A 23316-nucleotide genomic window follows, 5' to 3' on the forward strand; every position below is an offset into this window, starting at 1 on the left:
TATAATAATTTATTATTATTCTATTACCCACTAAATGGCTGTGGATGAAAATAAATTGTCTGCAGACAATGAGTAGTATATTTCAAAGGTTGTTTTCACACTATCCGCTTGCTCTTAAACGAATCTTGTTCAGTTTTTAGTCACTTTTAGATTTATTTTACAATTTTAATTTTTTTATTTAATTTTTTGTTTTTTCAAAAAGAGGAAAGCAGCATATACAGAAGGGGGAGAAATAGAGCAAAAATAATTAAAACACAAATTTACAATAATGAAATCCCTCCCCAGGCCTTAAAAGGATAAAAACAGTACCTTAGATACGTTGAATACTTATTTTCCTTTGTCCGCTCAGTTCCAATACGTGGCATTCAAACATCCATATTTCGCTTATTTCTTCATGTTATTTATTGAAGCTCCAAAGTACAGGATATAAGTGAAAAGCCAAGAAGACTGCATCCAACTCCTTTGTTTCAAATGCCCACATACTACATTCCAATCACTGTTCTGAAGCAGGGATTTATTATTTCACCACAGGCTCTTTTTTGATGTGCTTGAAGGTTACATGAAGGTTCTGCCAGTTAAAACCCCATAATGCTCTAAAATGTGTCAAATGTCTGTGGCTTTTCCCTTGGTGTTGGTCATTCCAGATTCATGTAGCTTGAGGGGATAGTGTGTTAAGTTTCAGTTAACTAAGAATACATCCTCTAAAGTGCAGTGTAAGCCCAGTTTTAAACCACAATTGTTTGGGAAAAATACATTTTTAAAATATTTCAAATGGAGGATGCTCATTTTAAATTAATCTACGGGCTTACGGTACACCAGACGATGTGTGTAGTCCTTAAAATTATGCACAGTCTCTTCAAACTACAGCATGAGTCCCAAAGATTGGGTCAACAGGTTTCATTGTTGCGGACTCTGTACAGAGCTCATAAACTTAGGAACGTTGTTGCAGATATCTTTTCCTGTTTGCACATTTTTTGTTTTCCTCATGTAAATCTGAATTGGTCAGGATGCCACCCTTTGCTTGTGAATATTCTTTTCACATTTGTTTCAAGGGTGCATAAGACCTGTATCTTGTAATAGTAGAGCTGCAAGAGAAATATTTGTTCTGTGGACAGCAAGTTTGATCCTTCAGGTCTGTGGACTCTGCTTTATTTGTGGACCCGAAAATGACAATGTGAGAAAAGGATTCCCTTATCCCGTGGGGGAAAGGACAGCCTTTACTTTTAAATTTTCTGTTTGATTTCCGCACACGAACAATCCACGTACATGGGAACCAAAGCACCAAGTATCTCTAAGGCTCTGAAGCTCACCGAACAAATCTTTTTAAGAGTAATTTCTCAAACTTCTGAGTGGATACCCCCTAGCAAAGGCAACCTTGATTAAAGTTCTAGTTTCATGACAGTGTTGGTGTAGTTCTGTTTTGAGATTATGTATACAGCCCACATTAGCTTCAAGTATGTTGTGCAAAGCTTTCTGCAGGAAGTCCTATTTTTTTCCAGTACATAAGAGATGCTTAGAGCGGCCTTGGGCTATGCCATGGTTATGATTGGATGTCTTTGTTGACTCTGTAGTCTGCTCTTATTCAAAGGCCTTCCTCCTTATTTGTGTGCTTGCTCCACCCAGGATAATTCTGGTCTCTGTTATGGTTGGATGAATTGTCCTGCTTATTTAGGAGACTTAGTCAATTTTAAGCACTCCTTGGGAGTGCATGTATTTGCTTACCCTCACCTTCTTGTTCATCCCAATCGCTCTGTTTTCACTCTTGATCTGCCCATTCCACCCCAGTGTTTTTTTTTATTACTTTCAAGCTGTTGGCAATTGAAAAGTTCTGCTGGGCCACTTCTTTCCTTTTTAAGCTTAGTGCATGCTTTCACTATTTCCCTATATAATACCCTTAAAATGTAGTGTAATATAGTCCACCAGCACTGCCAGACATTGACCCTATTTTTCTCCTTTGAAGCATAATTTAGAAAACATTGCTGCATAATTGTGTTCTCCATTTCCACATAAGCCTCACACTTGACAGTGGTAATGCCTTGCTAGTAGTGTGGCACTTATAGTGTAATCCTGAGATTGTGACTTATTATGAAGTGACTGACAGCAAGATGACATTGCTTGACTCGGCTACTTGGTTTGGGAAAACAGATGATGTTGCTCTGCCAAACAATTAATGAATTAAATGGGCAGTTGGTTATGTTTTCTTCAGTGGCGCACCAATTTTTTCTAATGCTGTTAACACCTTCAAATCAATTTCTAATCACTATAAAAGTTGTTTTCAGATTGAGTTGGCAGAAAATATCAAACACTTTTTAGCTGGAGACGCTAAAAATGTAATCTAATAATTTTTCATACTGTATTTTTCCCTAGCAGTGTAGAATTGTCACAAGGGTGTGTTGCTTATCCCTCAAAACTACTTCTTTCTTGGTTTTCAGCATCGACCTAGTAGCATTGCTTCACACTCCAGCGACCAACGATGGAGAATTGGGTACCTGTGACTCTTCACAGAGCTTTGGCCAAGCCCTTGTATTCACAAATTCTCAGCACAACTCTCAGATGTCCGGAGTTGGAACCACCAATGCTGTTAACTCGTACTCTGCTCAAAGCCTGGTATGCTTACAACGTTTTAACCTCTATTACTCAATGCTGAACTATATACAGACCTTTGCTTGATATTGTTTGTGTACTGGTAACTCAACAGTTCTTACATAAATTGAGAAACTACAACCTTGCTCCCTTAGTCATTCTGATTTGTTTCCCAAGAGGCATGGTTTTTAAATTCTCCAGCGACCTTGAATTTTACAACTATAGTTTTTTTTAATGCATTCCCATATGGTCTTGGTTTTCCGAGCTATTAATCCTCTATTCAGAGCATGCTCTAAAGATGAGAAACTGTAACTTAAATGTCACCCTGTTAAGTAAAGCGCTCACAATACTGAAAAGCGTCCCTGAGCCTCAGTACCTTAAATAAGCTGAATACTTATTTTCCGTAGTCTGCTCGTCGCCATATGAGGAAGTCAAACATTCTTACTTAATTTATTCCTTCACATTATTTGTTGAAGCTCCAAAGTACAGGATACAGTGAAAAGCCCAGGAGACAGCATCCAACTGGTTTGATTCAAATGCCTACACACTACGTTTCAAAGTAGAATATACAGACAACCAATGAATGTCTAACTCATAGTATTACATCACTATTACCTACCTAAGGCATTGTATGTACATTAATGCTAGAATCCATACAAACCAAAATAGCACAAAATCACTTTTCTGAAGCACAGACTTTTTTTTTCACAATAGACTTTTCTTTTTGAAGTGGTTGAAGGTTAGATGAAGGGTACTGCCAGTAAAAAAAAATAAAAAAAAATAATATAAAGGCAATATTCAGACTGATCACCCTTGAACAAACAGAATACATAATATTAGAGTGCAAGTCCGGATCCCCAGGTGACCCATGCCCTCCTGAAGTATTAAGGAAAGCTACCCAGATAAACAATGTGTATATTAATAAGCAGTGTACACCTCTTTAGAGGTGGCAGAGTTTCTGGAGTTCTGGCAGAAATGAGACCCCTTTTAAAAGAAGTCTTCAACCAATTCAGAAAGCCTTAATAGTGTTACACTTACTTTCCTGCTTTCTGCCTGTTAAAAATGTTACGCAAGCTTTTCAACTGCCAACTCTCCAATTATCTTGAACAGAGCAAGCTGCTTCTTTACGCTCAATCAGGCTTTAGACCGTGGCATACAGCTGAGTCAGTACTATTTGAAGTGTCAGTGTAAGGAAATGCCTCCTTGGCATGGTTACCCCCAGACTTTTTGCCTTTGCTGATGCTATGTTTTGAATTGAAAGTGTGCTGAGGCCTGCTAACCAGGCCCCAGCACCAGTGTTCTTTCCTTAACCTGTACCTTTGTATCCACAATTGGCACACCCTGGCATCCAGGTAAGTCCCTTGTAACTGGTACCCCTGGTACCAAGGGCCCTGATGCCAGGGAAGGTCTAAGGGCTGCAGCATGTCTTATGCCACCCTGGGGACCCCTCACTCAGCACAGACACACTGCTTGCCAGCTTGTGTGTGCTGGTGAGAACAAAATGAGTAAGTCGACATGGCACTACCCTCAGGGTGCCATGCCAGCTTCTCACTGCCTATGCAAGTATAGATAAGTCACCCCTCTAGCAGGCCTTACAGCCCTAAGGCAGGGTGCACTATACCATAGATGAGGGCACCAGTGCATGAGCACTGTGCCCCTACAGTGTGTAAGCCAAAACCTTAGACATTGTAAGTGCAGGGTAGCCATAAGAGTATATGGTCTGGGAGTCTGTCAAACACGAACTCCACAGCACCATAATGGCTACACTGAAAACTAGGAAGTTTGGTATCAAACTTCTCAGCACAATAAATGCACACTGATGCCAGTGTACATTTTATTGTAAAATACACCCCAGAGGGCACCTTAGAGGTGCCCCCTGAAACTGTATCCGACTACCTGTGTAGGCTGACTGGTTCCAGCAGCCTGCCACCCCTAAGACATGTTGCTGGCCACATGGGGAGAGTGCCTTTGTCACTCTGTGGCCAGTAACAAAGCCTGCACTGGGTGGAGATGCTATCACCTCCCCCAGGCAGGAGCTGTAACACCTGGCGGTGAGCCTCAAAGGCTCACCCCCTTTGTTCCAGCACCACAGGACACTCCAGCTAGTGGAGTTGCCCGCCCCCTCTGGCCACGTCCCCACTTTTGTCGGCAAGGCCGGAGGAAATACTGAGAATAACAAGGAGTCGTCACTGGCCAGTCAGGACAGCCCCTAAGGTGTCCTGAGCTGAAGTGACTCTAACTTTTAGAAATTCTCCATCTTGCAGATGGAGGATTCCCTCAACAGGGATAGGAATGTGACCCCCTCCCCTTGGGAGGAGGCACAAAGAGGGTGTACCCACCCTCAGGGCTAGTAGCCATTGGCTACTAACCCCCCAGACCTAAATACGCCCTTAAATTTAGTATTTAAGGGCTCCCCTGAACCCAAGAATTTAGATTCCTGCAACTTACAGAAGAAGAGGACTGCTGAGCTGAAAAACCCCTGCAGAAGAAGAAAAAAGACACCAACTGCTTTGGCCCCAGTCGTACCGGCCTGTCTCCTGCATTCAAAAGGAACCTGCTCCAGCGACTCTTTCCCCAGGACCAGCGACCTCTGACTCCTCAGAGGACTGCCCTGCTTCAAGAAGACCAAGAAACTCCAGAGGACAGCGGCCCTGTTCCACAAAGACTGCAACTTTGTTTCAGAGGAGCAGATTTAAAGACCCCTGCAATCCCCGCAAGAAGCGTGAGACTTGCAACACTGCACCCGTCGACCCAGACTCGACTGGTGAAGAAACAACGCTACTGGGAGGACCCCCAGGCGACTCCAAGACTGTGAGTAACCCAAGTTGTCCCCCCTGAGCTCCCACAGCGACGCCTGCAGAGGGAATCCCGAACTACTGGAGCCATAAACATTGAATGGGTGGGGGAGGTAACTCCATATTTAAGCAATTTGGGTTTGGAGCAGAGAAACACCGTTTGTTTTTCATAAGAAAAGATTGTAACCATCTCAAAGCACATTCACAAATATCAAACTTACCCGGCCTTTGAAAAAAAAGGGGAGTGTAGGAAACTGTGTTGAAAGCCGCCAAAAAACATAACTGGATTAGGACAGCATTCTGTCCTTTGCCCAGTGAAACTTTGTCTCCGACTGTAGTAAGTTGGCTCTGTATGTGCTATTTCAAAGTAAGGAATAGCATGCACAGAGTCCAAGGGTTCCCCTTAGAGGTAAGATAGTGGCAAAAAGAGATAATACTAATGCTCTATTTTGTGGTAATATGGTCGAGCAGTAGGCTTATCAAAGGAGTAGTGTTAAGCATTTGTTTTACATACACACAGGCAATAAATGAGGAACACACAATCAGAGACAAATCCAGTCAATAGGTTTTTGTATAGAAAAATATATTTTCTTAGTTTATTTTAAGAACCACAGGTTCAAATTCTACATGTAATATCTCATTTGAAAGGTATTGCAGGTAAGTACTTTAGGAACTTTGAATAATTACAGTAGCATATATACTTTTCACATAAAACACAAATAGCGGTTTTAAAAGTGGACACTTAGTGCAATTTTCACAGTTCCTGGGGGAGGTAAAGTATTGTTAGATTTTGCAGGTAAGTTCACCACCTACGGGGTTAAGATTGGGGTCCAAGGTAGCCCACCGTTGGGGGTTCAGAGCAACCCCAAAGTTACCACACCAGCAGCTCCGGGCCGGTCAGGTGCAGAGGTCAAAGAGGTGCCCAAAACACATAGGCTTCAATGGAGAGAAGGGGGTGCCCCGGTTCCAGTCTGCCAACAGGTAAGTACCCGCGTCTTCGGAGGGCAGACCAGGGGGGTTTTGTAGGGCACCGGGGGGGACATAAGTCAGCACAAAAAGTACACCCTCAGCAGCGCGGGGGCGACCGGGTGCAGTGTGCAAACACGCGTCGGGTTCTCTGTAGGTTTCAATGGGAGACCAAGGGGTTCCTTCAGCCTTGCAGGCAGGCAAGGGGGGGGCTCCTCGGGGTAGCCACCACCTAGGCAATCCCCTTGTCAACCGTCAGCACCCTAAACTTGGTGATCAGTAATACACACCCGTAACGAACCCCTTCTCCTTCCCTGCGTAAAAACATTACAGTGAATTATAAGTGAGGGGGAAGTAGTCAGTTTGGACCCCGACTGTCAGCGTCGCCCCCCGAAAAAGATGGACTGCAGATAACACATGTTTATTTTAAATCTCTTTGGGTTAGTGTAAGGAAATGCCTCCTTGGCATGGTTACCCCCTGACTTTTTGCCTTTGCTGATGCTATGTTTTGAATTGAAAGTGTGCTGAGGCCTGCTAACCAGGCCCCAGCACCAGTGTTCTTTCCCTAACCTGTACTTTTGATTCCACAATTGGCACACCCTGGCACCCAGATAAGTCCCTTGTAACTGGTACCTCTGGTACCAAGGGCCCTGATGCCAGGGAAGGTCTCTAAGGGCTGCAGCATGTATTATGCCACCCTAGAGACCCCTCACTCAGCACAGACACACTGCTTACCAGCTTGTGTGTGCTAGTGAGAACAAAATGAGTAAGTCGACATGGCACTCCCCTCAGGGTGCCATGCCAGCCTCTCACTGCCTATGCAGTATAGGTAAGACACCCCTCTAGCAGGCCTTACAGCCCTAAGGCAGGGTGCACTATACCATAGGTGAGGGTACCAGTGCATGAGCACTGTGCCCCTACAGTGTCTAAGCAAAACCTTAGACATTGTAAGTGCAGGGTAGCCATAAGAGTATATGGTCTGGGAGTCTGTTTTACACGAACTCCACAGCACCATAATGGCTACACTGAAAACTGGGAAGTTTGGTATCAAACTTCTCAGCACAATAAATGCACACTGATGCCAGTGTACATTTTATTGTAAAATACACCCCAGAGGGCACCTTAGAGGTGCCCCCTGAAACTTAACCGACTATCTGTGTAGGCTGACTGGTTCCAGCAGCCTGCCACACTAGAGACATGTTGCTGGCCTCATGGGGAGAGTGCCTTTGTCACTCTGAGGCCAGTAACAAAGCCTGCACTGGGTGGAGATGCTAACACCTCCCCCAGGCAGGAGCTGTAACACCTGGCGGTGAGCCTCAAAGGCTCACCCCTTTGTCACAGCACCGCAGGACACTCCAGCTAGTGGAGTTGCCCGCCCCCTCCGGCCCCGGCCCCCACTTTTGGCGGCAAGGCCGGAGAAAATAATGAGAATAACAAGGAGGAGTCACTGGCCAGTCAGGACAGCCCCTAAGGTGTCCTGAGCTGAGGTGACTCTAACTTTTAGAAATCCTCCATCTTGCAGATGGAGGATTCCCCCAATAGGATTAGGGATGTGACCCCCTCCCCTTGGGAGGAGGCACAAAGAGGGTGTACTCACCCTCAGGGCTAGTAGCCATTGGCTACTAACCCCCCAGACCTAAACACGCCCTTAAATTTAGTATTTAAGGGCTTCCCTGAACCTAAAGATTTAGATTCCTGCAACTACAAGAAGGACTGCCTAGCTGAAAACCCCTGCAGAGGAAGACCAGAAGACAACCACTGCCTTGGCTCCAGAAACTCACCGGCCTGTCTCCTGCCTTCCAAAAGAACTCTGCTCCAGCGATGCCTTCCAAAGGGACCAGCGACCTCTGAATCCTCTGAGGACTGCCCTGCTTCGACGACGACAAGAAACTCCCGAGGACAGCGGACCTGCTCCAAAAAGACTGCAACTTTATCCAAAGGAGCAGCTTTAAAGACCCCTGCAATCTCCCCGCAAGAAGCGTGAGACTTGCAACACTGCACCCGGCGACCCCGACTCGGCTGGTGGAGGACCAACACCTCAGGGAGGACCCCCGGACTACTCTACGACTGTGAGTACCAAAACCTGTCCCCCCCTGAGCCCCCACAGCGCCGCCTGCAGAGGGAATCCCGAGGCTTCCCCTGACTGCAACTCTCTGAAACCTAGGTCCCGACGCCTGGAAAAGACCCTGCACCCGCAGCCCCCAGGACCTGAAGGACCGGACTTTCACTGCAGAAGTGACCCCCAGGAGTCCCTCTCCCTTGCCCAAGTGGAGGTTTCCCTGAGGAAGCCCCCCCTTGCCTGCCTGCAACGCTGAAGAGATCCCTTGATCTCTCATTGACTTCCATTGCGAACCCGATGCTTGTTCTAACACTGCATCCGGCCGCCCCCGCGCCGCTGAGGGTGAAATTTCTGTGTGGGCTTGTGTCCCCCCCCCGGTGCCCTACAAAACCCCCCTGGTCTGCCCTCCGAAGACGCGGGTACTTACCTGCAAGCAGACCGGAACCGGGGCACCCCCTTCTCTCCATTGAAGCCTATGCGTTTTGGGCACCACTTTGAACTCTGCACCTGACCGGCCCTGAGCTGCTGATGTGGTAACTTTGGGGTTGCTCTGAACCCCCAACGGTGGGCTACCTTGGACCAAGAACTGAAACCTGTAAGTGTCTTACTTACCTGGTAAAACTAACAAAAACTTACCTCCCCCAGGAACTGTGAAAATTGCACTGTGTCCACTTTTAAAATAGCTATTTGTGAATAACTTGAAAAGTATACATGCAATTGAAATGATTCAAAGTTCCTAATGTACTTACCTGCAATACCTTTCAAACTAGATATTACATGTTAAATTTGAACCTATGGTTCTTAAAATAAACTAAGAAAAGATATTTTTCTATAACAAAACCTATTGGCTGGATTTGTCTCTGAGTGTGTGTACCTCATTTATTGTCTGTGTATGTACAACAAATGCCTAACACTACTCCTTGGATAAGCCTACTGCTCGACCACACTACCACAAAATAGAGCATTAGTATTATCTCTTTTTACCACTATTTTACCTCTAAGGGGAACCCTTGGACTCTGTGCATGCTATTCCTTACTTTGAAATAGCACATACAGAGCCAACTTCCTACAACTACTCCTTGGATAAGCCTACTGCTCGACCACACTACCACAAAATAGAGCATTAGTATTCTCTTTTTGCCACTATCTTACCTCTAAGGGGAACCCTTGGACTCTGTGCATGCTATTCCCTACTTTGAAATAGCACATACAGAGCCAACTTCCCACAGTTAGTACTTAAGGTATGAAACAGGTGTGTAACACCATGTTGCTGCAAATCCTACTGACATAAAAGGACAGACCCATCCTGCATGTCTGTAAATTTGCCAAGCCATTTTAGATGAAAACCTGTGGATCTGTATCAATTGCAACTTGAAAATGAAGGCATGCCACTTCAAAGTAGCTTACATAATACAGATTGTCATGAATAGAAACATGGGTTGACCATCATAAAGACTTTATATTGAGCTTAAAAATCACGTCAGTTATTGGTTGTATCCTTTTTTAGTATGAAAAGATAATAGAGGAGAATTTTCAAGATGCTAACAGTATATGACTTGCTGTCTCTAGGCTTCCTTAAGACGTGGGCCTGTAACACGTTCAATTTCTAGCGAAGAGATGTATGAGAGAATAGATAATCTGAGTGGTGGTGGTTGTGGGCCTCAAGACTCCCAGATTAAGTGGCAAGGGAGAAAGTGTTCCTTTGAGGTGCGGAGAGGAGATATCCTGGCCTCCTTACCACTTTTCGCCCCACTGAATGGCCCGACTGGGGTGTATCTCCTAGTTAAGGGGAGTAGCCTACACTTATTGATTTGTTCAGCTGTAGAGGGAGTGGAGGGGTATAAGGGCTCTCTTCCCTGAGCCCTGATTGACCTTGGACTGGCACTGTGGACTCCTATGAAGAAGACCTTTGGACTGAAATGTAATCCGAAGAGGCTCTAATCAAGCGTCCTGGGGGCGAATCATCCTGGCCTACAAGTATTCCTCAGGGTAAGCAGAGCTCAGGCTGAAACAACTTCCACAAAAAAATATTGCAGCTGAACACGAGTAGGCATATAACAAGTAAAATTGACACCCTTTCTTCTGCGAATGTGCCCTTTTTGACACCAAGAAAATTCGGGATTTTGCCCATAATCAGTAACTTTTATCCTTTGAAACAGAAAAGTCCCTTGCATGGTGACAGACAAGCACCCCTCTCTGGTACAGATCTTTGTCATTAGATGAACACAGATAATGCGTGTGCGCCATGACACACTGGTCTTCCGGATTGTAGTCATGTTAGACTGGAACAGGCACCAAAGCGCTGCCCTCATAGTGGTGAAAGGTTGCGGCGTTTGCCAGGAGTTAAGCAGCATGAGCATGGTGGTGGCAGCATACTGTGTAGTGATGAGTAGGATTGAAAATACCTTTCACCTCAGTAGAATTAGGCCTACAGGCTTACTCATGTAAAGCTGCGCTGGTGTATACATCTCTCTCCCTTGGCCTACATCAAGTTAGTATGTAGCACTGTGCAGCACGTGTGTTGTATGTATGTGCTGGGGTGTGTTTGTTAATGAATGGTACAATACATGGAAGATTGGAAGATTCTGGGTTCTATTTTGGGAGACTCAGCTGACTAGAGGTACATATGTAGGTAGAGGAAGATCAACCCCCCTCTCCCCCAGCCAGATTTGTGGAATGCTGCATTAATGTGGAGTAGTGTGCCTTGTGAGGAAGAGGAGAGTGCTTGAGAGAACAAGACCCAGTGTGGGTGTCCAGGTGAGTCGATCCACGTAGTGAGATGTGGTGGAGTCAGCTGCCAGACCAATCTGATAGTTGCCCGTGTCCAGGTTCAAGTAGGGGTGTCGTAATCCCTCGGCAAAGTGAAGTTGGAGACAACGTAGGCCAGGTGGAACTTCTGTGAAAATTACTGCTGTGCCTATCAGGCCATTGCCAGAGTGTAGAGTAAGGTCGGTGACCACAATTAAACTACACATATTCCTCTTCACCATGTTTGGTGACCTTACACCAGTTACCCACTGTTGCACCTGGCCCTTTTTGCAGGGTCATCCCCCAGTCTTTTTGCCTCCTTACTCCTAATTTTTCTGACCAGTTTTTGTTGACTTTAGGACTCTGGGCACTTTACCAGTGCTAAAGTGCCTATGCTCTCTGTGTAAATTGTATTGTTCATTGGTTTATCCATGATTGGCATATTTGATTTACTGGTAAGTCCCTAGTAAAGTGCACTAGAGGTGCCCAGGGCCTGTAAATCAAATGCTACTAGCGGGCCTGCAGCAGTGGTTGTGCCACCCACATTAGTAGCCCTGTAAGTAACATGACTCAGACCTGCCAATGCAGTGTCTGTGTTTGCAGTTTTAAACTGCCAATTTGACTTGGCAAGTGTACCCACTTGCCAGGCCTAAACCTTCCCTTTTACCGCATGTTGGGCACCCCTAAGGTAGGCTTTAGGTAGCCCCAGGGGCAGGGTGTAGGGTATGTTTAAGGTAGGACATACACTAGTGTGTTTTATGTTCTAACAGTGATATACTGCCAAATTTGGTTTTCACTTTGCACAGCCTATCTCTCTCGTGGGTTAACCTGGGGGTTGCCTTTAAATATCCTTAAAGTGCAGATTCCCCTTTGAGAGCAGATACAAATTGTGAGTTTAGGGTCTCTAAACTCACAATTGGAAAAATACATTTTTTAATGAATTTGTTTTTTAAATTGTCTATTTGAAAATGCCTCTTTTAGAAAGTAGGCATTTTCTTGCTTATACCATTCTGTGACTGCCTGACTGGGTCAGTTTGACAGTTGGACTGTTTGCACCTCTCTCTAGACAGTGACACAAAGGGAGCTGGGGTGTAGCTTGCATATCCTGATGAGCCCTCTGAGCTAGAGGAGAGAGATGTGTGGACATTCACGCCGGAAAGAACTGTTCCTGCCCTCACACAATAGTCTCCAACCCCCTGGTGTGTGTCTGAGGCCTGGCCTGGATAAGGAAGGATCTGGCAAACATGTGAGACTTTGCTTTGAACTTCAAAGGCAGAAAGGGGTATAAGAGAAAGACCGAAAATCCCAGACTTTTTGAATTTTTCTGGAATTAAGAGGAACCTCTGCCCAGGAGAAGAGCTGGAGGAGGAGTGCTGTCCCTTTGCCGTGTTGCTTTGCTGTACTAGCCTGCAGTTGTTGCTTCTGCCTGACAAGAGTGCAAAGGGTGAACTTTGCTGTGTGTCCTGCTTGAGGAAGTTCTCCAAGGGCTTGGAGTAGAACTTGCCTCCTGTTGGAAGTCTCAGGGATATCAAGGATTTCAGTTTCCTCTTCCTACAGCACTGGGAACTGTTTTGTGCTGTTCAAGGAGAAAAACCACTACAACGCCGTCGATGCCGCTGGCCTGCACTGTGATCTAATGATGCCACACTGCTCTGCTTCACACCGCGGCCCTGGTCTCACCGATGCAGTCATCGGACAACTTCACCGAGCTGCTGCTCGCACCGTGACCTGTGGGCCCCGCACTCAGACATCACCTGCTCCCACTGCAGCCTCGCCATCCCCAACGATACTGCTCCTGCTGACACCAGCACCGCTGCCTGCTCTGTGGCCTGTGGCACTGTATGTTGGATTTTTATCGTTTTGGTCTTGTTTTACACAGATAAATATTGGCTATATTTCTAAAACTGGTTTGGTGTCCGTTTGTAGTGTTTTCACTTATTACTATGCTATGTGCACATTTTTTACGCATTGCTTCTGTGATAAGCCTGACTGCTCATGCCAAGCTACCAAGGGGGAGCAGGGATTATCTGAGTGGATATTTCCTTTATCCTGACTAGTGAGGGTCCCTACTTGGACAGGGTGCAAACCCACTGCCAACTAGAGATTCCATTTCTAACACCCATCCCTCACCAAACCATCTAAAAGATTGTCTCGAAATATCTAAAAAGTTACCTTCTAGGCTAGGATCCCATATGTTTGGTAGGTAGCCTTGTGTAAAACCATTCCACAGGTTCCCAAGTGTTAACTGCCTAAGTCTGATGACCCCGCATGTCAGTTAAAGTTGAAACACATGTTTGTCTAGCTCCTTTGTGGTGGTTAGAAAAGTTCACTTCTAAGATGTTAGTCAATAGGCTGATCTCCACCCACCATAAAAGGATGGCATTAGGCATATGGCTGCATTTTGATTAAGCCTTGCACAAGGTATCCATAAACAAGTGTTGCTTTATCATTTTGCCCCAGAATATTTTGTGATAACTTTCCCAAGTTATATTTAAATGAGAGGTCTGCAGTTCAATTACAAACCCCCATGTTTTAGGATTGATTAATAAAAAAATGTATTTTCTTTTTCCTTCCTAGTCGTCTGTTCTTGGTTCTGCATTTGGAGACATTGGGCCTTCAAAAATAACAAACTCCACTAGTTCGCCAATATTAGACCATTTAAAATCTCCTGGGCTGAGCCAGTTTACTGCACAGAGTCCTCAGCACAACAATAGCCTTTCAGTTGCCACTTCTTCCTGGGACATTAAACCCTACAGTGTACAATCATCTGTCCTCAGTCAGTTTGGTAAGTAACATTAAGTGTGCTTAAAAAAAATATTTAAGAAATGCTAGGTCTGTGAAAACTCCTCAAATGATAGTGATCATCAGAGATGTATATGCATAACTGAGCATTTTTCTACTGAATACTCTTGTTACAAATAAAAATAAGTGGTGGGTGCTTGTCTTGTATGCCATAAAATGTGTGAGAGGATTGACAATGAACTTGCTGTCAACATAATGCAATGACTTGGGTATTTCATAGACCTCCAAACTTGAGAAGTGTTTTGTGCAAATGCTTAATTTCCTTCACATGATCATGTAATATTTGAATAGCAATAAGTGTGGTGTTCTCAAACATTTCACAGAATTTAGTTTTTGCCAGTTTTGAGAAGCTTGATCTGTTGTCGTCTGGATTAGAGCAGTTGGTTGTTTCACTTCCTGGACTAACTGAACTTAGACCTACCAGAATATTGCCCGTTTTTTCTAATCTTTATCCTTCCTTTTTAAAAACACTCAATTAACCTTTAATACATATTTCTGAAAAAAAGCCAATGTGTAGCTTTTAGATGATTCCCTCTTTAAAAAAAATTAAAACATTTTTTTTTTTAGAAAAACAGCTATGCCAGATAGGCAACTCGTATAGAGGCAGCTAAGACTTTAGGGCTACAGAAAGCCCTTTTAGGTCAGGTAAATGTGGGCTTATCTTTCTGCATTCCACAGAGTCCCTGGACGTTTATTTCTGCTCATTTTCGTTATTGTGCGATGTTTTGCGTACTTCAGAATTGCCTTAAACTGTAAACTTCGTACTTGTATACCGTACTACTCACCCGTTAGGGTCTCAAGGCGCTGTAAGCATACCGCTGTGGAACCCCTCCTGGCTTTTCCCTGTGAGGTGCCCATTCCTGGGAAACCCCCAAGGTGAAGCCAGGCATCCCAGCGCTGTTGGGGCCGTTGTGGAGATTAAGCAAGCTATTGCCCAGAGTTACAGAGTGGGACTCATGAATTAGATTAGGCACCAATGCGAGAATAATCAAGTCTGAGGAAATTGAGCCCAAGACCCGTCGAGGTGGGAATTGAACCCTGGTCCCAGGCCAGATTTCTGCATCAGGGTGTGCCGCTCTAACCATTGAGCCACACTTCTCTACTCACTTTGAGTGCAGTGAAACAATTACGGGAAGTCTGTGAATAAACCTATTCTAGATTTCCTTCAGAATCTGCTTTTAGGGCTTTACAGTTGACAAAACTGTATGAGGCAGGTGAAGAGCAGTGTTTCTTAGGTCCTTTCTCAGCCCGGTCTACTGCAGTTGTGGAGCAGGAATCCACTGAAAACAGGCACGGGGGAAAGGAAAAACCCTTTCCTTTCTTCCCTTCCCATGTCTCTCTCCCTCTCCCCCCTGCCCCCTCCCAAAAAAAGGACTCACCTTTTGTCTCCTTTCTTCTTGACGCACTGGAAGCAAATGGCAATATTTGATATCGGCGTGCTGTAAACGCGCTGACGTCATTGGATTGCTGAGGGAGGGTGGCTTCCCCTTCCATCCACGACCAGTGGGTGTGGGTGGGGAGCCCATGGAGGTGCACATCCAAGGCACCTGGGAATCGCTGCCTTGGACGAGATCACCTCGTCCAAGGCACCGTACGAGTTAAAAACAACTGTTTCGCTCCTCCCTTTCAAAAATCCTTCAACACAACACATTTGAAACCACTCATGCCAGGTGTAAATGAGCCATTCACAGGAATCTTTATATCTGTAAACGCATCAATGCTGGGGACTCCTAATCTAATGAAAAAACACCAGCAAGAGGGTATCCTATCATGTTCTTAATTTTAGCACTGCCTGATAAGGAAAATTGAAAAACTGTTGTTTGGATCCAAATGCTGTCTTTTCGATTCAGTCCAGAGATTCAGAAAATGTTCTGGGTGAGGGACATCACAAATTTTAGGGAGTTGCTGACAAAGCAATTGTTGTATCCTATCAGCCTTTTATCTTTTTGATTTAATTATCAATTTTTTTGTTTTCTTTTGAGTGGGTTACCTCAGCCATGGTCTTTCCAATAGACTTTTGTGTATGAGATATTTCTGGTATGCCTGATATAACTATACATCACTACATGAATGGCTGGGAAAACAATACAGTTCATGTTTGGGTAACTGAGATGACAAAATGACAATGTGGGGATTATTTGCATAGTCCTCAAAATGACAAAGAACGTAATGAAGGCATCCCCTTTCAACAGACTTCCAGCACAGATGATTGGCACAGATACTCGACTTTGTGGCTGGGGCACTCCATATGGTTCACGCAAGATGCGGCATACTTTCTTTTGCTAGTCATCACCAGAAATTCATATAAAATTTACATTGATGTATTCACAAAGTGACATAGGTATAAGCTTTGTAAGTCCCATTGGACCATTGTTTTTCATATTCCAGAATTACCCTGGCTGTTTGACAGCATTGAGTTTTTTTTATCTAGCCTTCTAGGAGTATGATAAAGATCTTATATTGGTGTACTTCAAAAAAGTAAACATGTTAATTAACCCAACTTGATGCTTTACCTAATCTCCTCTACGATAACTATTTTCCCTAGTCTAGCTGGCTATTTCAGATGATGTACGTTATCTCCCCAACCATCTAATAAATTAAGTTCAAATTATAGCATTCCTTGTTGGTAAAGACTTCATCAGACATGCAGAGGTACTAAATTAAACTCTAAAGGAAACCAGCAGATAGTGATCTTATTTTTAGGTAAATACCACAATCCTTGAATGTTAAGCAATTTGGCAATCTGTTAATATGTAAAATACTTTCACCTCACACTGTTGTCCTACGGATTGAAAAGAAAATGTAGCCTATGAAAAACATGTGAAAACTAGGAAGGATTGGATAATGCGACAGAAGTAGACGTTATACCTGACAGAATAAATCTGCAGGTTAACTCTTGCCAGAATTTAGAATAAAAAGCAAGTGTCTTGAAGCATGCGTGATCACGTGATGAAATAGTATTTTATAGGCGTAGCAGAGACCAGAGTCTGTGGCTACAACACAAAATGTGACTTTGATGATAGCTACAATACAGTGATATTTCTGAAGAGCATAGCTGCCCATCCAGGCGTACTGACACTAGAGGCAAGGGGAAAACTTCCACCACCCTTATTTACTAAACAGCCATTGCTTTAATTGTTACCTAAACTGCAGCTGTAGGAAGTTGGCTCTGTATGCACTATTTCAAAGTAAGGAATAGTATGCACAGAGTCCAAGGGTTCCCCTTAGAGGTAAGATAGTGGCAAAAAGAGATAATACTAATGCTCTATTTTGTGGTAGTGTGGTCGAGCAGTAGGCTTATCCAAGGAGTAGTGTTAAGCATTTGTTGTACATACACATAGGCAATAAATGAGGTACACACACTCAGAGACAAATCCAGCCAATAGGTTTTTGTATAGAAAAATATCTTTTCTTAGTTTATTTTAAGAACCACAGGTTCAAATTCTACATGTAATATCTCATTCGAAAGGTATTGCAGGTAAGTACTTTAGGAACTTCAAATCATCAAAATTGCATGTATACTTTTCAAGTTATTGACAAATAGCTGTTTTAAAAGTGGACACTTAGTGCAATTTTCACAGTTCCTAGGGGAGGTAAGTATTTGTTAGGTTAACCAGGTAAGTAAGACACTTACAGGGCTTAGTTCTTGGTCCAAGGTAGCCCACCGTTGGGGGTTCAGAGCAACCCCAAAGTCACCACACCAGCAGCTCAGGGCCGGTCAGGTGCAGAGTTCAAAGTGGTGCCCAAAACGCATAGGCTAGAATGGAGAGAAGGGGGTGCCCCGGTTCCGGTCTGCTTGCAGGTAAGTACCCGCGTCTTCGGAGGGCAGACCAGGGGGGGTTTTGTAGGGCACCGGGGGGGACACAAGTCCACACAGAAATTTCACCCTCAGCAGCGCGGGGGCGGCCGGGTGCAGTGTAGAAACAGGCGTCGGGTTCGCAATGTTAGTCTATGAGAGATCTCGGGATCTCTTCAGCGCTGCAGGCAGGCAAGGGGGGGGTTCCTCGGGGAAACCTCCACTTGGGCAAGGGAGAGGGACTCCTGGGGGTCACTTCTCCAGTGAAAGTCCGGTCCTTCAGGTCCTGGGGGCTGCGGGTGCAGGGTCTCTCCCAGGGGTCGGGACTTTAGGTTCAAAGAGTCGCGGTCAGGGGAAGCCTCGGGATTCCCTCTGCAGGCGGCGCTGTGGGGGCTCAGGGGGGACAGGTTTTGGTACTCACAGTATCAGAGTAGTCCTGGGGTCCCTCCTGAGGTGTTGGATCGCCACCAGCCGAGTCGGGGTCGCCGGGTGCAGTGTTGCAAGTCTCACGCTTCTTGCGGGGAGCTTGCAGGGTTCTTTAAAGTTGCTGGAAACAAAGTTGCAGCTTTTCTTGGAGCAGGTCCGCTGTCCTCGGGAGTTTCTTGTCTTTTCGAAGCAGGGGCAGTCCTCAGAGGATGTCGAGGTCGCTGGTCCCTTTGGAAGGCGTCGCTGAAGCAGGATCTTTGGAAGGCAGGAGACAGGCCGGTGAGTTTCTGGAGCCAAGGCAGTTGTCGTCTTCTGGTCTTCCGCTGCAGGGGTTTTCAGCTGGGCAGTCCTTCTTCTTGTAGTTGCAGGAATCTAATTTTCTAGGGTTCAGGGTAGCCCTTAAATACTAAATTTAAGGGCGTGTTTAGGTCTGGGGGGTTAGTAGCCAATGGCTACTAGCCCTGAGGGTGGGTACACCCTCTTTGTGCCTCCTCCCAAGGGGAGGGGGTCACAATCCTAACCCTATTGGGGGAATCCTCCATCTGCAAGATGGAGGATTTCTAAAAGTCAGAGTCACTTCAGCTCAGGACACCTTAGGGGCTGTCCTGACTGGCCAGTGACTCCTCCTTGTTTTTCTCATTATTTTCTCCGGCCTTGCCGCCAAAAGTGGGGCCTGGCCGGAGGGGGCGGGCAACTCCACTAGCTGGAGTGTCCTGCTGGGTTGGCACAAAGGAGGTGAGCCTTTGAGGCTCACCGCCAGGTGTGACAATTCCTGCCTGGGGAAGGTGTTAGCATCTCCACCCAGTGCAGGCTTTGTTACTGGCCTCAGAGTGACAAAGGCACTCTCCCCATGGGGCCAGCAACATGTCTCGGTTTGTGGCAGGCTGCTAAAACTAGTCCGCCTACACAGATAGTCGGTTAAGTTTCAGGGGGCACCTCTAAGGTGCCCTCTGGGGTGTATTTGACAATAAAATGTACACTGGCATCAGTGTGCATTTATTGTGCTGAGAAGTTTGATACCAAACTTCCCAGTTTTCAGTGTAGCCATTATGGTGCTGTGGAGTTCGTGTTTGACAGACTCCCAGACCATATACTCTTATGGCTACCCTGCACTTACAATGTCTAAGGTTTTGTTTAGACACTGTAGGGGTACCATGCTCATGCACTGGTACCCTCACCTATGGTATAGTGCACCCTGCCTTAGGGCTGTAAGGCCTGCTAGAGGGGTGGCTTACCTATACTGCATAGGCAGTGAGAGGCTGGCATGGCACCCTGAGGGGAGTGCCATGTCGACTTACTCATTTTGTCCTCACTAGCACACACAAGCTGGCAAGCAGTGTGTCTGTGCTGAGTGAGAGGTCTCCAGGGTGGCATAAGACATGCTGCAGCCCTTAGAGACCTTCCTTGGCATCAGGGCCCTTGGTACTAGAAGTACCAGTTACAAGGGACTTATCTGGATGCCAGGGTCTGCCAATTGTGGATACAAAAGTACAGGTTAGGGAAAGAACACTGGTGCTGGGGCCTGGTTAGCAGGCCTCAGCACACTTTCAATTGTAAACATAGCATCAGCAAAGGCAAAAAGTCAGGGGGCAACCATGCCAAGGAGGCATTTCCTTACAGCAGCTCATTAGATATCTGGCACAGGAAAAGTGGGGACTTGTTACCAGGCTATGGTTACTAGCTAAGTGAAAAAGCGCTCACCCTTGGTCTTGTAACAACTCAAGATCAGGAGGGCATTTCTGGATCTAAGGTCCCAAGAAGGCACATAAGAAGAAGGTTTTTTACTTAGATGACTTGAAGCTGTCCCGTGGAAGCTGTCTCTAGGAACAAAACCCAACGACCAGGGCTTAAGAGTTTTTCCAATCAGGAGCCAGTACAACTCCTGAGTCGCGTCCTTACTAATTCTTCCCTGGGCACATTTTGCGTCCATCTAGCAGCAATATTTTGCAGATATTTTGCTATACTTCAGACTGAGAGAAGACCAAATGAAAAGAATGCCAACAATGCAGCACTCTTAGTCTGAGTAATGAATTTATTACAGCACTTTTCAAGGTTTGTACAGGGAAAGCATTTAGGTCAAATGCAGCAACACAAGTACACTTCTGAAAATAATCACAGCCGTAGAATAATAATGATCATAGAAACAAAGAAAATACACTACTTCAACCATGAATAATATATCTATATATAGTGATTATACATTCATGCACAACGCAAAAATAGAAATGAGAATTAAAAATGCATCACTATGGGCCGTGACAGACATCTTCTCTTTGCCAGCTGCAAGCCATAAATCCAAACAACTGCGAAAAGAGAACTACCCACAATGGGAATCTGGGCAAAGGGAAATGATTTCTGTCTTACCCCGGTCATCAGACTTCCTCTTATATACTTTAAACAAGCTGGAGAGAGAATTCTAGAAACTCCCCTCTCTCATAAAGTAAGTTGTTGTTCAAATGATGGCTGTACCAGTTCTGTGTTGAAAGAGCATGTTAAGAGGTTGGCACATCCAAAGGTGCGCTCCCAAGACCTAACTGTTCACTGCCATACCATAAACATTCTCTGGTACATCCTTCTCTCCCTCACTCCTCCATGTTATGACCCTGCCTTGGTGAGAAAGAGGAGCAAAAAACATGTTGCATAAGTTGTGTGCTGAAAAATACCTGCACCACCAATATAATGGTGTTTTAAGCTAAACACAAAATGGAGTCCGTGATCAAGATGGAGCTAGGGGTAAAATACAGATAGCATTACAGCAGAAATGGCGCAGCCCCTGCATTCTGATGTTCTGTTGTCCCATGGCACAATTTTTCAAAAGAGACATGGCACTACCAATGATGTCTGGTACTTATATAATGGTTCACCTGAATAGTACTCAGTATTCTAGTGCCCTCACACTTTCACTGGAGGCGTCCGTGGTGTATTTTGTAATGCAGGTGGTTGTTTGAGCTGAGGCTATGTAGGAAGTTGCCTCTGTATGTGCTATTTCAAAGTAAGGAATAGCATGCACAGAGTCCAAGGGTTCCCCTTAGAGGTAAAATAGTGGCAAAAAGAGATAATACTAATGCTCTATTTTGTGGTAGTGTGGTCGAGCAGTAGGCTTATCCAAGGAGTAGTGTTAAGCATTTATTGTACATACACATAGACAATAAATGAGGTACACACACTCGGAGACAAATCCAGCCAATAGGTTTTGTTATAGAAAAATATCTTTTCTTAGTTTATTTTAAGAACCACAGGTTCAAATTTTACATGTAATATCTCATTTGAAAGGTATTGCAGGTAAGTACTCTAGGAACTTTGAATCATTACTTTAGCATGTATACTTTTTACATAAAACACAATAAGCTGTTTTAAAAGTGGACACAGTGCAATTTTCACAGTTCCTGGGGGAGGTAAGTTATTGTTAATTTTCACAGGTAAGTAAGTCACTTACAGGTTTTAGTTTTTGGTCCAAGGTAGCCCACCGTTGGGGGTTCAGAGCAACCCCAAAGTTATCACACCAGCAGCTAAGGGCCGGTCAGGTGCAAAGGTCAAAGAGGTGCCCAAAACACATAGGCTATAATGGAGAGAAGGGGGTGCCCCGGTTCCAGTCTGCCAGCAGGTAAGTACCCGCGTCTTCGGAGGGCAGACCAGGGGGGTTTTGTAGGGCACCGGGGGGGGGACAAGTCTACACAGAAAGTTCACCCTCAGCAGCGCGGGGCGGCCGGGTGCAGTGTGCAAACAAGCGTCGGGTTTCCTTTAGTTTTCAATGGGAGACCAAGGGGTCTCTTCAGCGATGCAGGGAGGCCAGGGGGGGGCTCCTCGGGGTAGCCACCACCTGGGCAAGGGAGAGGGCCTCCTGGGGGTCACTCCTGCACAGAAGTTCCGTTTCTTTAGGGGCTGGGGGCTGCGGGTGCAGGGTCTTTCCCAGCCGTCGGGAAATGGAGTTCAGACAGTCGCGGTCAGGGGGAGCCTGGGGATTCCCTCTGCAGGCGTCGCTGTGGGGGCTCAGGGGGGGCAACTTTGGTTACTTACAGTCGTAGAGTCGCCGGAGGGTCCTCCCTGAGTTGGTTGTTCTCCACCAGTCGAGTCGGGGTCGCCGGGTGCAGTGTTGCAAGTCTCACGCTTCTTGCGGGGAGTTGCAGGGGTCTTTAAATCTGCTCCTTGTAACAAAGTTGCAGTTCTTTTGGAGCAGTGCCGCTGTCCTCAGGAGTTTCTTGTCTTTTTCGAAGCAGGGCAGTCCTCAGAGGATTCAGAGGTCGCTGGTCCCTTGGAAAGCGTCGCTGGAGCAGGGTTCTTTGGAAGGCAGGAGACAGGCCGGTAAGTCTGGGGCCAAGGCAGTTGGTGTCTTCTGTTCTTCCTCTGCAGGGGTTTTTCAGCTCAGCAGTCCTTCTTCTTGTAGTTGCAGGAATCTAAATTCTTAGGTTCAGGGGAGCCCTTAAATACTAAATTTAAGGGAGTGTTTAGGTCTGGGGGGTTAGTAGCCAATGGCTACTAGCCCTGAGGGTGGGTACACCCTCTTTGTGCCTCCTCCCAAGGGGAGGGGGTCACATCCCTAATCCTATTGGGGGAATCCTCCATCTGCAAGATGGAGGATTTCTAAAAGTTAGTCACCTCAGCTCAGGACACCTTAGGGGCTGTCCTGACTGGCCAGTGACTCCTCCTTGTTATTCTCATTATTCTCTCTCGGCCTTGCCGCCAAAAGTGGGGGCCGGAGGGGGCGGGCAACTCCACTAGCTGGAGTGTCCTGCGGTGCTGTGACAAAGGGGTGAGCCTTTGAGGCTCACCGCCAGGTGTTACAGTTCCTGCCTGGGGGAGGTGTTAGCATCTCCACCCAGTGCAGGCTTTGTTACTGGCCTCAGAGTGACAAAGGCACTCTCCCCATGGGGCCAGCAACATGTCTCTAGTGTGGCAGGCTGCTGGAACCAGTCAGCCTACACAGATAGTCTGTTAGGTTTCAGGGGGCACCTCTAAGGTGCGCTCTGTGGTGTATTTTACAATAAAATGTACACTGGCATCAGTGTGTGTAAAGAAATGGCTCCCTGTTGCAGTTACCCCCCACTTTTTGCCTGATACTGATGCTGACTTGACTGAGAAGAGTGCTGGGACCCTGCTAACCAGGCCCCAGCACCAGTGTTCCTTCACCTAAAACGTACCAC

The 23316-nt window shown here is 45.7% G+C and overlaps 1 protein-coding gene across 6 annotated transcripts in view; it reads left to right on the forward strand.

Annotated features, from left to right (window-relative positions):
• The window catches only part of UBAP2 (ubiquitin associated protein 2), a 1102091-nt gene that overhangs the window by 472196 nt on the left and 606579 nt on the right, over positions 1 to 23316 (forward strand). For all 6 annotated transcript variants that reach the window (XM_069217098.1, XM_069217184.1, XM_069216796.1 and 3 more), the window contains exons 11-12: positions 2433 to 2607; positions 13729 to 13936. In XM_069217098.1, the coding sequence (XP_069073199.1) occupies positions 2433 to 2607; positions 13729 to 13936 (383 nt within the window). The remainder of the gene's footprint in view (positions 1 to 2432; positions 2608 to 13728; positions 13937 to 23316) is intronic.

The sequence above is a fragment of the Pleurodeles waltl genome, chromosome 1_1 (genome assembly GCF_031143425.1).
Source record: "Pleurodeles waltl isolate 20211129_DDA chromosome 1_1, aPleWal1.hap1.20221129, whole genome shotgun sequence".
NCBI lineage: Eukaryota > Metazoa > Chordata > Amphibia > Caudata > Salamandridae > Pleurodeles > Pleurodeles waltl.